Source organism: Sitodiplosis mosellana, unplaced genomic scaffold (assembly GCF_009176505.1).
Source record: "Sitodiplosis mosellana isolate CC-2019 unplaced genomic scaffold, AAFC_SMos_1.0 Smas_scaffold_3, whole genome shotgun sequence".
NCBI lineage: Eukaryota > Metazoa > Arthropoda > Insecta > Diptera > Cecidomyiidae > Sitodiplosis > Sitodiplosis mosellana.
Window position 1 is genome coordinate 3,814,303 of NW_022595246.1, and position 15,917 is coordinate 3,830,219.

Sequence of the window (15,917 nt, forward strand, 5' to 3'; positions counted from 1 at the left end):
AAAGAACATTTAAACTGACGTAGCCAAATTGTTTGCTTTGTCTCTCTTACACCAACTGTCACACTGGCTCGTTCGTGTACGAATTGCTGATAGCGTAAAAGAGATGTTGTTCGCAGTAAACTCAGTTTAAATGTTCTTTGATCAGGAGCGCTGGGCTCCGATGTTCATATTGGTTCCTCGCAATTCATGAAATGGCATTAGTGGATCGTTAGTTGACTTTGAGTGTATGGTAGTACTGAATTTATCCTCGATCAGATTTCGGAATTTTACGATGTCGTCAGTAATGTGAACGACTGATCTAAGTATATGCTATTGACTGCACTTCCATTTTTGCCACTTCCATTTTTGTTAACGGATGGTGTAACCGTCCTAAGTTTATTGTATGCAAGTTTGAACAACAACAGGAAACTATACATACTTTTTCTTGACCAACAACAAGATATTTGACAAAGAGGGCGCTTTCTTATGGAACTTTCTATGTACAGCTGTTGGCGCCCTCTTTGGTATGTTTTAAGAACTAAGAAAGTTTCGTATCATTGAGTTTGAATGTTTGTTTCACTTTCGATATGCCGTGTGGTGATAAATATGCATTGTTACCAGGTGTTGTTGGATCTTCAATGCATAACAAATCCAACGGTTTTTTTTCAAATGTGAAATTTTGCCGTTTTGTCTTTGGAAAATATTGGCCATTGTTCAAATTGCTGATGCACGTATCATTGTAATTAAATTTCCGGCCATAAAAATCTAAAAAATCTTCAAGTAGTACGCCTAGGTTTGCGTTTTCGTTGACTTTGCGGTGATGGAGATGCAATTGAACGAAGCTGATACATATTAAACTTATGACGTACGATGAAACACCATCTATGAATAAAAAAAACATATATTATGATATATCATAAACCAACAACAAAACAACATTTAAAAACAAATATCGGGATTCGTACACAATAGAAATTTATTGGTTGGTATACCTTTAAATGTGTTGTTCAGCTTTTATTGACCTAAAAATACTTTCAACGTCCTAATTAGTGTCCGTAAAATTGGATATTTCTGTAAATATTCATGAATTGAATTCCATTTCTTCCGCCCATCATCTTCATTAAATGTAACATCGAATTTTATTTTACATTCACGTTCGGTAAACTTGAAGATTGGCCATGCCGTTTTATCGACAAATGAAATTGTATTCGGTTCGGCAATATTTCTGGCCAGGAAAGTTTTCTTCAATGTATGACGTGGCGTGGGATCGGAAACCTCCAGCACAACGACTTTTTGGTAAATAAAGTCTAGTACCATAGCTGCCAAATAATTCGAAACGTGCACTGGGCCAAATATCTAACATCACTGACTTGATACCCGTCAAAACGCTGTCTCGCAATCGATTCTCTGTGACTGTTGGCCTTAAATACGCATTTAATTGCTCTATTTCATTGTGTAATCTGTGAAAGTTCGAAAATTGACATTCAAATTTTAACCATGCATTTTTACCACAAACAATATTTTCGTGCGGAAGGTGAATTATGTTTCACTATTTCATGTGAAAACACCAAACCACAATCGACTTTGGTTCCTATTTTTTCAGTTATGATCAACTAAATTACACGATAACTTACATGTCATAGCATCCCAACTCAGAGCTCAATGATTCGGTCTCCGAGTAAAAGGAAAACTGATCGATTTTTTGCTGATTCACGTCAACTTCCAATGGATATCCATTAATGCGATCTACATTTGGGAAATTATAATTTCAATGAACTTGCAACGAAAAAAATGGTTTTGAAAATGTTTTGCTACAATACCCGAAGAAATTAAAACAAAAATGCACAGAACACTCTAACATAAATTCATCTTCATCTCGAAAGTTACTCGAACCATATCTAAAACAAAACTGACCTGACGACCGTATTTAGTAAAAAATCGTGTCCAAGAATTGTGAACATTTCTATTGGACGTTTTTCCTGGTTTTGTTCAGCTTAAGAGATTAAAAATTGGTTCGAAACTGGAATTTGGACATGCTGTTTTGTGATGATAGCACAGTTATTTGATTTGATGATAGTCAAGTTCAAATATCTGAAAATGGGAGAGTGTTCTGTCTCACCAGAGTCGGTATCGATATTTTCTATATAATTTATACATTTGCCGAAATAAATAAAAAATAAAAAATGATGAATCGCAGTCAAAGAGAGAGTTTAAGTTGCCGTTGAAATAGACACCTGACAATGAATTTTATAACAATGTTTTTATTTGTGATTATGTATGGTAGACCACTAAGAATCTTTAGTAATTTAAGCACGCATTTATACATGCGTAGAGACATGCTGAGCTTGCGAGCTTGATTGAACACAAAAATAATTTGATGAACTACAAATTAATTTTTATTCCGACCTGTAAGATGGATCGAAATGGTTTTGTCACTCATTCTTATATTGTACCAATAACAAATAACTTATTTTCGCCCAGATATATGAGCAATGGACATATATCTTTTTGTTGATAGTACCGAAACTGATTTAATCAAACGTGAAAATAATTTTCATCTTATCTGTGAGTGAATTTACGACATCATTTGCCATGGTTAGTCAGATTGTCGCTTTGAAATCAGCCTTGTTTTTGTAGTATTTCAACTTAAGTCTCACTAAGATAAAATCTAGTCATTTAACGATCTCAATATGTAGATGCTTTTTTCGCAAAAAGTTCTAGCATTTCAAATTGAGTCAAGTCCAAGTTGACTGCTAGATGTCAGCACCGTAGAATAGCTAAATTTTGTTCATATGTCAAAAGCGAAGCAATCGCCGAGAAACATCAGTTTCAGTGACAGACGGAGAACATGATATTAGCTTGAAGTGAAGAAGAACAAATTTAATTATTTATTTATTTGTGTTATAATTTTTTGCTTTTTATTTATTGTTTCTTTTTATGTGTTTCGTGCAACTGTCAATGCGCCAAATTTTTCTAGAAAATATCATTGAATCACACCATACAATGCAGCTAGTTGTCAATTAGTTGTGAAAGAATTTCCATCTACGCAAAAAAAAATTGTTGTGGTTTTTCATATGCAAATGTATTATCTCGTGAACATAATTTGTTTATGAACGGAATAGCGAAAAAAGGGAGAGAATTAACCGATGCTATCATTGAATGTAATTGAAAAAGGAATAATCTGCCGTACAATTAAGTGCATGCGTGCCGTTTACTGTCTTCGTGTTTACATTTGCATTTTAATCGGTTTTTGTTAGTAGCAACAACATTAGATGTAAATACCTGATTACATTTGTCTATATTTTTTTTTATTGAACTTTCTGAAAATGCAAATTTTGCGAAAAAACCTACGATTAATTTATTAGCTAAGAACAAAAACGTAATTGAAAATCGTTACGTTTGGTGCTGAGAACAAATAGAAAATTCAGAAGCAACATTGGTTGCATTGAATGCGAATGGCTGCTGACAGACGTGATATTCAGCCAACGGGTAGCTTTTTTGTTGGCGAAATCGACCATGAGGAAATCAAACATATTGAGGTAAGTTTTGGATTTAATCACTTTTTGGAGCGAATTACCTTAATGACCCTCTTAAACGAGTAAATCTTTGATTTTGAGTAAAATTCCTTCGCCAAAAATCTAAATCTTCTTTGTTTTTTTTTTAAATCAATACAGGTAGTTGGAAAGGGAGCCTTCGGAACAGTATACAAGGCGAAATGGCGAGACAATTTCGTTGCCGTTAAGTACATTGAACCAGAAACAGAACGAAATGCGTTTAGAATCGAGGTAAAAATCCTTTTCCGTTCTTAAATTCAAATTCTTAACGGAACATAATAAGAAACATATCTTTTTGTCTATTTTCAGTTACGACAATTATCTCGTGTATCACATATAAATATTGTGGCTCTTTACGGTGCTTGCACCAAAAAACCTCACGTTTGCTTGGTGATGGAATACGCAGAAGGCGGTTCACTGTACAATGTACTGCACGGCAATCCTCGAATACCATACACAGCAGCACATGCCATGAGTTGGGCCAGACAATGTGCCGAAGGTGTTTCATATTTACACGCGATGCGACCGAAGCCGCTGATCCATAGAGACTTAAAACCACCAAATCTATTACTCATCGATCAAGGGAGAGTGCTGAAAATTTGTGACTTTGGAACAGTTACCGATAAAGCAACTTTAATGACAAATAACATGGGCAGTGCGGCTTGGATGGCACCAGGTGAGATTTTCATGTGAAACGTTTTCTCCGGAAAAGAATTGTTTTTCTCGTCGAATCAAGTTGATTGAAACGTTTTAACGAAAAGAATTGCTTTGAAGCAAAAGCATTCACTTTCCATAGATTTATCCATTCAATTTCGAATCCATTCATCGACAAGCAAAATGATAAAATTAAATGGGAATTGAATTTCATTACACTCATATCCTGATATAAAAATTGTTTTTTTTTATAACAGAGTAATAAAAATCAGCTCCGATTCAATCGGCCGGTTCATACAAAAATTATTTTGAAAGCAAAAAAAAAACATGAACGTATTGAAACAAATATTCCTTTTTGCATTGCAGAGGTGTTCGAAGGATCAACATATACGGAAAAATGTGATGTATTCAGTTGGGGGATAATTTTATGGCAGGTGATATCTCGTGAGCAACCGTTTAAGAATATCGAATTAGCGTTCGGCATAATGTGGAGTGTGCATAAAGGTATGGAACAAACTTAGTTTCAAAATTTCATCAACTAATTATCTCTTCCATTTCTCTCGAAGGTGATCGGCCGCCGTTAATAGAGGGATGCCCGAAGCCAATTGAAGAGTTGATGACAAGCTGTTGGGACCCATCGCCCGAAAAACGACCTTCGATGGAATACGTAGTGGAAATAATGCGCATTTTATGCGAATATTTTCCGGGTGCCGACGAACCATTAGATTATAGCAAAATAGAAGATGTAAGTGGGCTGTTAAAGTGATTAAATTCCGTTGCAAGTCTTAATTGGATTGTCCATTTTTAGAATTATGACACGGTCAGTCAGCAGCATATCTTGGACACAAACCAAAGCAATGCATGGATGTACACCGATGAGCTACCATCACAGACACAATCCAATCGAAGCAGTTTAGTAATGACAACGACCAGTTTGCCGGTACAACCGTTTCAATCGCGCGATGAAATTGAATCGTCAATCAAAGAATTTTCAAGGTTATGGCCTTCACAAACGCAAACTGTGCATCCGCATACATCGATTGGATTCAACGATTCACGAAATTGTACCATTGCATCGGGTGATATCAAAAATGATAACTATTTGAACGGTGCACTGGTTTCGGGCGGCATTCCATTGGCTCCATTAACATTGGAAACTGAACGGAATGCATGGGATTTGCCATCATCAGCGGCTGAAAATCAACATCGTAAGTTTATTCACATGTTGAGTGTTGTGAGTTTCGGTTGGCAAAAGGTGAACGTTCGATTGATTGCGTCAACAGGTTTTTCACTTTTGATAGCACACCGGCACAAATAGGCCGGCAGACCTCAAGACAATCATCAACGGTTCATCGTGTGATACATTTTTTGCATTCAATGTATTAATTTTCTTGTCGAAATTAATCGTAAACGTCACACATGCTTTCAATCAAACCAAAGCCATGAGGCTCATCACACAGAGGAAGCAAAAAAAAAATACAGCTGAAACCGAACGAAAATAAAGCGCCGTTTCGTTTTTTTGGTCGGTATTTTAAATTATCGTTCGAGAAAAGATATGCATTCAAAATAACAACAACCACAGCGGAAAGCCACATTTCATTTCATTCCCGCAGCTATTTTTCGATGACTCACATCGATTCGTTCGACTTCTCTCGGTCTAATTTTGTAACACTTGTTTCTTTTTTGGATCGATGTGCATAGCAAATCAAAGAAGAAGAAGAAAATCTGAGTAAAGTTTTCATGTGGCCGAGATTGAATTGAGCATTTTTCACTTGATTTATCCACTTGTTTTCTCTTTCGCCATTCAAATAAACGGCGATGTGACAAATCGTGAACGTATGAAATAGATTGCGATTTACTCAAATAAAATGATGTTGATGAAACAAAAGTAAATCATTGCATTCGCCGCTTCGTCAACAAACCGTTTGCTATACACAATAAAATTAAATCGAACGTAAATACACAAATTTATCATCAATCGCACAGCTGTTTTGAACATCTGTAACTATTTCGTGGGTTTTCTCACCGTTGCTTCCTTAATTGTCTGACAGCCGTGGTTCAAACACACATTTTTGCGACATTCAATTGAATTTTAAAACACGAAATGAGACAAAACTATTCGATTCGTTTTTTTTTCTCGATCAATACGCAAATGACTTGAATACACTGAACGCAACGAATTCTGAGAATGCCGAGCAACAACAGACACGATCCCGAATTATCGAAATGCTAATTACATCTGCGTATTTATTCGCCACCTAATCGATGTTTTACGTGTAGTTTTTGTAAAATTCTATGGTTTTTGATCCATAATTAGCACATGTTCTCTAAAACAGAATGTTTTTTTTTTCTCTCGAGTAAACAGACAGAGATCATTCGTGATTTTTCAAGAGGAATCATATTTAAAACCAAGGCACGGATTTATTACACTTTCTTCATTTAGTCACGATCGATCTATTTCTCAAGAAGGATTCAATTTCAGCCTTCATTTCGGATCAAGTTTTTCACTTGGCTGTTATTTTATTGAATTATATTGTTTCGACTTATGACCGGATTCAAATAGATTTATTTGTATTTCAAAAGAAATCTTGTAGAATCGATAAACTAGTCAGTGTATTACGAGGACTTCAGTGGATTCCACTGAGTGGAATTATTGCAACTGTTGCTTTATCGATACAGTTTTTCCCATATAATTCGTGATTATGTGTAATTCTTCGTGAAGTGTGTGCCAAAACCTAGAAACTGTTGGCTTATTTGTTGCTCAATTTTCAAACACTATAATCACAATCAGAGGTCATTCAAAAGAAGTATAAATCATCCAAAATAAAAAACTGATCAAAAGGCAAAAAAGAAGCAGCTAAATTTCCGTACATCATCATCATTGACCGCAAAAAAAAATCAGCTGAGACAGAGATGCAATCATGTTTTGCCATGTTTTCACATTGAATCAAAGTGAGTGTTTAGTTTTGATATGTTATCAGCCATTTCATTGTTATCACTGAAGACTGGTGAGAGAGTTGAAATGATGTATCTGGCGTCTTCATTGAAAAACATGTGAACTACACCAAATGTGTATTCCCGTCAAGCGTTCACTTCCTGGAAATCGTGTTTATTCTGGGTGGTACATAAATAAAAAATATTGTGGCGCAAAAGTAGGCGATAGAATTCGTCGGAAAAAAGTATGCGGTGTCTGTGTTTAATCAGCAAGCGAAAGAGATTGGGAGTCGACTCATTTTACCCATTTCAGTATTTTGAGGTGATGAAAAAAAAATTTCCGCTGCCATTGCTATCGAGAGACGGAGCGAAAGAAAAAGTGGAGCTCGTAAATTTCTGACTGAAGCCGGCTAGTGTGTGGTTATATACAGATGTTGTTGTTATTTTCGGATGATTCATCCGTTCAAAAATAACGCATACATTTCTCAGATGTGTGCTACTGTTATTTTAGTACCGAACAAACTGAACAACAACAAAAACAACTATGTACGACCAATGTTTCTCTATTCTCTCGAAATGTATTCGAAATCGACGTTTTTTTTTTTGGTGTGCCATTTGGCAAATTAGTCGACGCGTCACAACTCAAATAAAATGCGTTCAAATGCATTGCAACCAAAAGATCGAGAGCTCTGCATTTAGGCGTTGCAACTGACGAGATAATGCAATTGTTGGTGAGGCGATCATTGTTTTCACTTTCGCTCTCTCTCTCTCGCTCTGCTCCTTTCTGCGCAAGTGATTACGTTTCGCCACACTGCACATGAAAATATGCGAGTATCGTATTCTCTCGTCCAATAAACAGCAGCATCTCGTGCTGTGTATGATTCAGCGGCCGCCGCGAAGGGAAAAAAATGTGTGAGAAGAAGAAGTAGAAAAAAAACGGTTCTTGTAAAAGAAAATATTCAGCGATTCAATGTGTTTTTAATGATGTGAACCTAAAATAAACATCAAATTACGATGAAAATAGCCACCGCTTACTAAATTTATACGCATATTCGAATTTCCTTTTCGGCCACAGTCGATTCGATTTGTGTGTTGGGCACGAATTTACGCATCGAATGCGAGTGCAAAGGAAAGATAGAGAGAGAGAGAGACAGCGACAGCGAGAGTATTCGTAGACACGTAACAATAATTTAATTCGCATAAGCGTTTGCCTCGACATTAACGTTGTTGTTATTTTCGTTTTAGTTCGTTTTGTGTTTGTCGCACACCAGATACATTCGCTGTACGCCAGGCACTGCATAATATTTTCATCATGATAATTAGTCAATGTTTCGTACACATGATATTAAAAAGAGACAACACCGTATAAACATAGCCATCCATTTCGTTTCGTATGGTGTTTGGTGGAAAAATTTCCATTCGCAAGTGGATTTAAATTATATTTCTATTGCGTCGTTGAGTTTTTCTATTTTGTTTATTTACATTTGCATCGCGCACCGCATTCGGATTTCGTTTTCTTTCTTTTCCTTCTCTCATCCGAGACTTGAACAAATAAATACACGAGTAACGAGAGGCTTTTCCTGCGGAGAATCGTCAGTGTTTTTCTTCTTTTTTCTTACGAAAGAAAGAAGAAAAATAAACATATGTGTGAGCGACCGCGAGTGACTCATCGCCTTCGCTCACAAATTTCAAACTCTGCTTCTCGCGATAGACGTCGATCGTTTTCAAAGTCGAATCGCATTTCAGTGAGTGTGCAGCGTGCTCTGTCGCAACAACGTGAACAGATTTTGTGAACTTTGTATGAACGAATACGATCTCGCAATCAGTGATGATTCAGTGCATCGTTGGTGTAGACTTTTTTTTTCGTTCGCATAGCGTTCAGAACGTCGAATTGATTTTAATCGTAAACTAGCGATAAAACAGTGACAGTTTTTTTCATGAATTTTCCTCATGTTTTCCTTTGAAAAATATTTTGATTTCAAATACTGTGCCCTCAGTGATTTGTAATACGTTGAATATTAAATATTTGTGCCATTGAAAGTGGTTGATGAAGTATGCTTTAATAATTCAAGTGAAATCATAAATTACACATTTTGGCCGTGAAAAAAAAATCCTTAATATTCAAATAAACGCGATTTGTGATGTGTTGACTGAGCAAATATTGAGATGTGATTGAAATATTTATAAACTTCAGAAATATTAGAATTTCATTTAATATTTCTTGTGAAACACATTCGAAAATAAAGAAAAACTGTAAAAATCTCCCAAAGAAAACGAAAAATTAATCGAAAAATACCTTGAAAAAGTCACGACAATTCAGCACCAAACTGTTGAACGCGAATATAGTTTGTGTTCCACGGTTTACGCAAGTGATTCTTTATTACTTAACACTCGACCGATTTGTTTGGGTTAAAAGGGGTCTGGTATATTTCAAGAAAACCACCAGTTTTTTCGCATGTTATTCGTGTTAATGACAGTGAATGTGACTTTCGTATACACACATACGCAAAAAGAAAGAGAGAGAGAGAGAGAGGGAGCGAGCGAAAGGAACGAAAATCTGTTCAAGTAAAATGCTAATTGATGATGAAAAATATAAATTGTAAATAGAAAAGCGATTCGTAACGTTTGCTATTTCTCTACTGAACGGATTGGAATGACTCATCCATTGGCGTTATACACATTTAAAAGCAAATAGAACTATTATAATTGGTGCGCGAGCAATTACAGTTAATTCCGTTTTGTTCACGATGTGAAAATGTATCGTTTCGCGCAACCGTTACTCCTGCCACTGTTGCTGCTGCTCTGCCGTTGTCTGCCAATGTTTTAGTCGTCTAAATCAGATTGTTACACATGTTGCCAAATCATCGCTCAGATTGATGTATTTGATCGGTGGCGAAAGAGAAAATATATAGATCAACACGCTTTGAAAGATTTGTTGCGCTCTCTCTTCTCAACTAAGTGCCACTTAGCTATCGTACTCTTTTTTCCCCCCATCACTCGGTTTTGTTATTAAAATTTACATTGTGCTGCAATAATTTTTGCAATAATCGCTCGAATTGGGAGAGCATTTGAGAGAAATTGTGACTGTTATGAATAATCAACGAGATTAATACTATTTCATATGAAAATCTAGTTCAGCGAATGGGAAAGGAAAAAAAATAATATGTGTGACGGGTCGATTACTACAATGGTTTCAAATCAAAGCCGAATGAGATACTGTTGGATTGTTTATTGTACGATTTTTTTTCACGTTAATTGATTTCAAGTCGAATTGATGCATTGGAATTAAAATTGTATATTTTTCCTATCGAATTGCAGCCAATAGCCAAACCAATGAGAGATTGACAGCTACTGATACCAGATCGAGTGCAATTGCATCGTCTTCAAGCAACACGCGTACTCTCATCGGTAATGTAATCAATACAGCAAATCCAACGACATTTAGAAACTCAAAAAAGCCCCCACCAAGAGAGAACTTCAATGGTAGTGGCGAACAGAAGAAAATGGGAGCGAATGCCACAGTCGATGAGGATGACTTAGATGCTCATGTTCATCTGATGCTCGAGCCACATTTAAGACCTGCACCGCCCGACCCAAATAGTGAACTGTCTAAGCAAATATTTGAAGAGCATAAACAACTTGCCAAGGAATATTTGAAGGTACCAAATGAACCTATTTTTTTTTAAATTATGAAGATTTTTCCTCATAGTGGGTTGGTGTGACGAGCCATCTTATTTAAAATCTAATTTATCACCTTTTCAATCACTTTTAAATTTTTTTAAAAAAAATTTCTTATTCAGATTCACACTGAAATAGCCTATGTTACCAAACATCGAGATGAGATACTCTCGCGGATGGAACCCAAGGAACGGCAAGAACGACTGGATATTTGCAATAAACTAATGGAAAAGGTGAGTTAATCAAAGAATTTCTTCGTGTTTTTGTTTTATTCAAGCGAATATTTACTTGCAGGAGGAACTCTTGAAATTCCAAGCAAATCTCAAACGACAACTTGAACTGATCAGAATGAATTCGAGACCTCCACCGGTCAATGTTCCCGCTCCGCCAGCGTCAAACTCATCTCAGGCATCATTCAATAGGCAGAACAGTAATACAAGCACCAATGTGGCCAACGAAGATGGATGGGTTTTAGTTCCATCGCATAACGAATCTGATGCATGAAGCATGGACTGCTAGAGACTAGAGACTTATCTCATCTGTAACAATAATCGTATGAATGAAATGGACATTCGACACCCTATCGTGGGAGTGTCATTGTGCTCGTATTGAGTGCTCGTTGCTTCCAAGTTCGAAGGTCGGCGAACAAAATGGTCGATATGTGTGATAAAACTTCTATGACAAAAACCATTTGTGGTTTCAATAACTTTGTTGTTGACTGTAATTTATCTCTGTATTTTATAAGTTATTAAATATCGTATGAATCTTTTATTCTAATGTCAACGAATTTTTATGCCATTAATTATATAAATTATATTAAAATCCAATGGAAAAATAATCGAAAAGATTAAATAAAATCCAAATAATAAAAATTTTCCGTTTTTGCTCTTTGATTAGTTAGCAATTAACGATATTACTGTAAGATGTGGATACTAGTAAGTTGAAACATTTTTTTCTTCGATTCGACGCTCCACTTAAATCTTATTCAGGACAGCGTTAAAGTTCATTCAGAACGCTAGTCAGAAGGTAAATCATATTCTTCTTTAGAAATACTATCAACATTTTACTCAGTAATCAAGAGTGTGGATACTCTATGGAGTATTCATATGCAATTGAAGGGGTCGAATTGTTTCTTGAACGCAAAGAAGAGCGTCATTTCCCTTATAAATCTTGTTTTGATTGAGTTGAGTGTACGTTCAAGAATTTACTGTATGAATTTTTGTAATGAGTCATATTATCAGCTGATCATTTTCAATACATACGCACCATGCATCGTACTTTCATATACTTTGGAAAATTGTCTGCTCCACTTGGAAATTTGTGTATGTGTGCGATACCTCCAAGAGTCCTCCTTGCTCATAACAACAATATTGCAAATGAAATTTTTAGTACAAACTTCATCAGTGGAGCATCTTTCAAAGCTTGAATAAAGCTCGTACTCACCCTGCTGAGTTGATGGTACGCTTTTCGTGTTTTATATACGTTCTTCCCTGTTTTCGATGTGGATGGACTACTACATAAATATTACATACGTTAACTCTGCCCTACAAAACTTTTGATGTTTTCATGCCATCAGCTATAGACTGGCTATTGCAGAGAAAAATTTCAATTTTTTTATACATATTTAAAAAAAACTTGACTTACTTCCACTTTAATGAGCTAAAAATTGAAAAAAAAATTGCTTTATTATGCTGGAAACGTAATCATTCAAGTTATCAAATAACTGATTTCTCATGGTATCTACACACCAAAATATGGAATATGTAAACTAGTTGCCGATGACACTTATACGCGAGTTAATTTACATCTAGCAATAAACGAACGAAAAGTATCACTACTTTCTAGTTACATTAGTCATTAAACGACCGTCAGATGTCAATTGTTTGACGATTTATTAACATCATACATTAATTTTAAAATGTCATATTTAGGTGTGTAGAAGTGATTGAAGAACTTCATGATCAACAACATGAATCGTAAATGGAAGATATTCAGCAAATGATGCTCTAGTTGCATCTATACGGTAGAGTTTGGAAATTTGATTAAATGATTTCGTGACAAGGTTTACCCAAATATTGGAAATGGTATTTGTCAAAAATGGCATTTCAAACGTCATTCATGATTCATGTTAGCGAACTTCCGATAGGGATAAACAGAACTCTTAAAGGTTTTGGATCTGTTGAATATAATAACATTGTGCTTCACAGCGTTGTTCATGATATATTGCACCTGATGATTACTTTATTTTTCAGAATTACAGTACATATTCACCGTCACTTCCGAAAAAAATCCCATTTTTTCATATTTACGTTCCATTTTCTTCAATCAGCATGGGTTCAATGTCCGTCTATCGAATGGAACTTCAATGAGAACAAAGCCCTGTTTTGTGGTTATCACTCAAATGCATCGATGTTTAACCCATCGATAATAAGCTCACGATCGAATGGCACGTGTTTAATGTTCAAAAATCTGAAGCAGCCACCAATTTTCCTCGCAATGAATTTCTTTTTTTTCGCGTATAGTTTTTTTCCCTTCATTTGCGTCATCTGCTTATAAATTCCGATCTGATTATCAAGTTTTTTCGTATTCTGTTTGATATTTGCAAGTAGAGTGTTTCCCTTTCGTAACTTTTTTTTTTTTCAATTTATGTTCTACTTATGTTCTTTGGTCATTTTCTCTTTAGTAACATAAATGCTAGACGGAATAATGAACATGAATATTCAATGGAATTAAGAAAGCACCGGTGAAAAAAGTGTGCACAAACTGCTGAATGAAGAGAAAGAGAGGGAGAGAGAGAAAAACAGATTAAAAGGCCAACTCTCTATTAAAGGAAAAACCACAATAAGCTATTTTTTCGTTGTTTTTGCTGGCCGCTCCAACGAATGATTAAACGGTGTACGAAATACGAAAAAAGAAACATTCAGAGCGAATCGATTATGTATATTGCTTGAGTAATGAGGCGGAGCTGACGGTTCCAAAAAAATAACAGAAAATGCTTTGAAAAGTGCATTTAATTGGCATATTCAAGTAGATTTTCAGAGGGCGGCGCTTCGCAATACTCAATCCCTTTTTCAACACTTGTTGCAACACACAGACAAATCATTCGCATGGAAAGATGTAGCAAAAAAGAATTTCCAATTATGAATAATGATCTAATTTTAGCCAAGTAAAACAAGTTCATTACAAGAAGAGAGAGATACTTTATAAAATAGAAACTATAGTCGACATGTTTCTTTCTTTGTTTTGTTCTCCGTTCAACAAATTACTCCTTCAATTCAATTCATTCTCATCAAGTCTCTTTCATTTCAACTGAATACACAAAAGCACATTGGTTTTTGGTGAACAAAGTGCAGCATCTGTTGTTCAAAAATAGCTCGAAGCAGAGAATAAACAAATACGCGCAAAAGGCGTGGCCACGCCAATGTGTTTACGTTTCGTTTCGTTTCGTTTCGTGTCTATCGTGAATGGTTCACAATGGATGAGCGCATGCCAAAAGACGATGTTATTCATTGTGCACCTAACTATGGATATGTATCAACTGCAATAGGCTTGGCTCGCGGCATCGTTCATGAATTAAGTTTCCGATTTCGTTGACATCTGAAGTTTTACCGTAAGAAAATTCGAATAGGTGTCATGCTATAAGGAGACACACGGCATTTAAAACCCTTTTACAAACATAATTTTAAGGGTTTTTTGTTAGAAAAACAGCAGAAGTGTGCGTTTTTCTTCAATACTTTGAAGAAACCACAAGCACAACGAACGTAATTTAGATGCCTTAAATTGGTCCGCGTTTCAGACAACATATTATCGGAAGTAAATCCACTCTTTCCATTCTGAAATGATAAGAGAAACTAGAATTTCATCCGAAAATACCGAACACAACCTCGAAAAATGCGCCAGTAACACATTGACATTGTGTCGCAACCCGGAAAAAAAACAGCAACAATTAATGAGCGTCAACTGCAGTTCTCGTAAAATATACAATTAACTCCCGTTACGATTGAACCATTTATAATGTCAACTCAATTAAAACTAAATAATAAATAAAATGTACACACACACACACACACAAACACACGATCGTTGGCCACAACCCAAAAAACCACTAACTGTTTTGAGGCTCGATGCGGTTCCTAATTCACTTAGAATCTGTGAAATATAACTTAAACCGCAGTCGGCACACACAAAAACGTACAATGTATGTAAATACCATACACTAAGCACAGTTGCACATTTTCAACGACAAACACTGGCTCTGCCTCGTTCACTCTCCCACACACAGGACCACCGTCAATGGCACACTCTCATCACCATCGATTTCTCTGTCTCTCTATCTATGACACTATGAATGGTGAATTCTCCGAATTTCTTGAATTTATTTTATTGTTGCGTTCAATTCGAACTATTATTGCCCATTGTTTTTGGAATCGTAAACAGAGTCACGTGGCTTTTATGGTTAAATGCTTTTTATGGGGACTTGATCTAGTGAATCTATTTAACGAAAATGGTGGTATTTCAACGATAAACAACGGTTTAATACTTTTAAAAATCCAAATTTATTCCAGAAAACTAAAATATGAAAGGAGAAAACGAAAATGTGATAAGAGAACTCACTCGAATCATCTGTTTTGATAACCGAATGGCGTTTAAATGTTATTGAATAAAGGACAGACAGTGCTTAGTTGGTTTGACGGCGCGAGAGGGGTAAAAATCAGGAATACGGTTCTTTACCGATGATAGATTTGCTTAATCAGTAAACTTGTTCTGTCGCCACAATTAATGCATGCGGTCGTCTTCTGGATCATCAACACATTACACTTTAATTGGACACGTTCTAAACTTCTTTTTCGATTTCCTACGGATTTCCCAGCCAAAAATAACCTCCAAAGATGACTCTTTTTTTTCGGGAATCTTATCTCATCGGTTAGAGAGACAATCAAAAATAAATTGACCGAATCGTTTGTTTACAGACGATTTTTATTGCCTTTTTGTTTATCTTTACTATACATTTAACGTGCAGATTCTATGACGAAGGTGAAGTTACATGATTTGCATGACGCTTTGTTGTGAAGAAAGTGTTTACTGAAATGGGAAAAAAAGTTGTAATTTTTTTTTCAG

At 35.7% G+C, this 15,917-nt stretch overlaps 1 protein-coding gene and 1 long non-coding RNA gene across 2 annotated transcripts; one reads left to right on the forward strand and one right to left on the reverse strand.

Moving 5' to 3' along the window:
* Positions 1 to 545: 545 nt before the first annotated feature.
* On the reverse strand, positions 546 to 2,528 carry LOC129566185 (uncharacterized). The gene is made up of 4 exons (XR_008687709.1): positions 1,800 to 2,528; positions 1,614 to 1,725; positions 972 to 1,439; positions 546 to 861 (listed from the first exon to the last, which is right to left on the reverse strand). It is a non-coding gene; the product is annotated as an uncharacterized LOC129566185 (long non-coding RNA).
* A 264-nt stretch (positions 2,529 to 2,792) lies between these two features.
* Positions 2,793 to 11,671, forward strand: LOC129566184 (mitogen-activated protein kinase kinase kinase 7). Its single transcript, XM_055441893.1, has 10 exons — positions 2,793 to 3,253; positions 3,345 to 3,518; positions 3,654 to 3,764; positions 3,843 to 4,209; positions 4,554 to 4,691; positions 4,754 to 4,932; positions 4,996 to 5,395; positions 10,440 to 10,780; positions 10,922 to 11,032; positions 11,094 to 11,671. Exons 2-10 carry the CDS (start codon positions 3,429 to 3,431, stop codon positions 11,301 to 11,303), a joined length of 1,947 nt encoding a protein of 648 aa, XP_055297868.1. The 5' UTR covers positions 2,793 to 3,253; positions 3,345 to 3,428; the 3' UTR covers positions 11,304 to 11,671.
* The last annotated feature ends 4,246 nt before the right edge of the window (positions 11,672 to 15,917 follow it).

What these genes read in the sequence shown, in the direction of transcription:
- LOC129566184 (XM_055441893.1), top strand. Translation starts at nt 3,429, where the DNA reads ATGCGAATGGCTGCTGACAGACGTGATATTCAGCCAACGGGTAGCTTT. An exon ending in AGGAAATCAAACATATTGAG is followed by an intron (nt 3,519 to 3,653) that starts GTAAGTTTTGGA and finishes AAATCAATACAG; the next exon opens with GTAGTTGGAAAGGGAGCCTT. An exon ending in TTGCCAAGGAATATTTGAAG is followed by an intron (nt 10,781 to 10,921) that starts GTACCAAATGAA and finishes TTTCTTATTCAG; the next exon opens with ATTCACACTGAAATAGCCTA.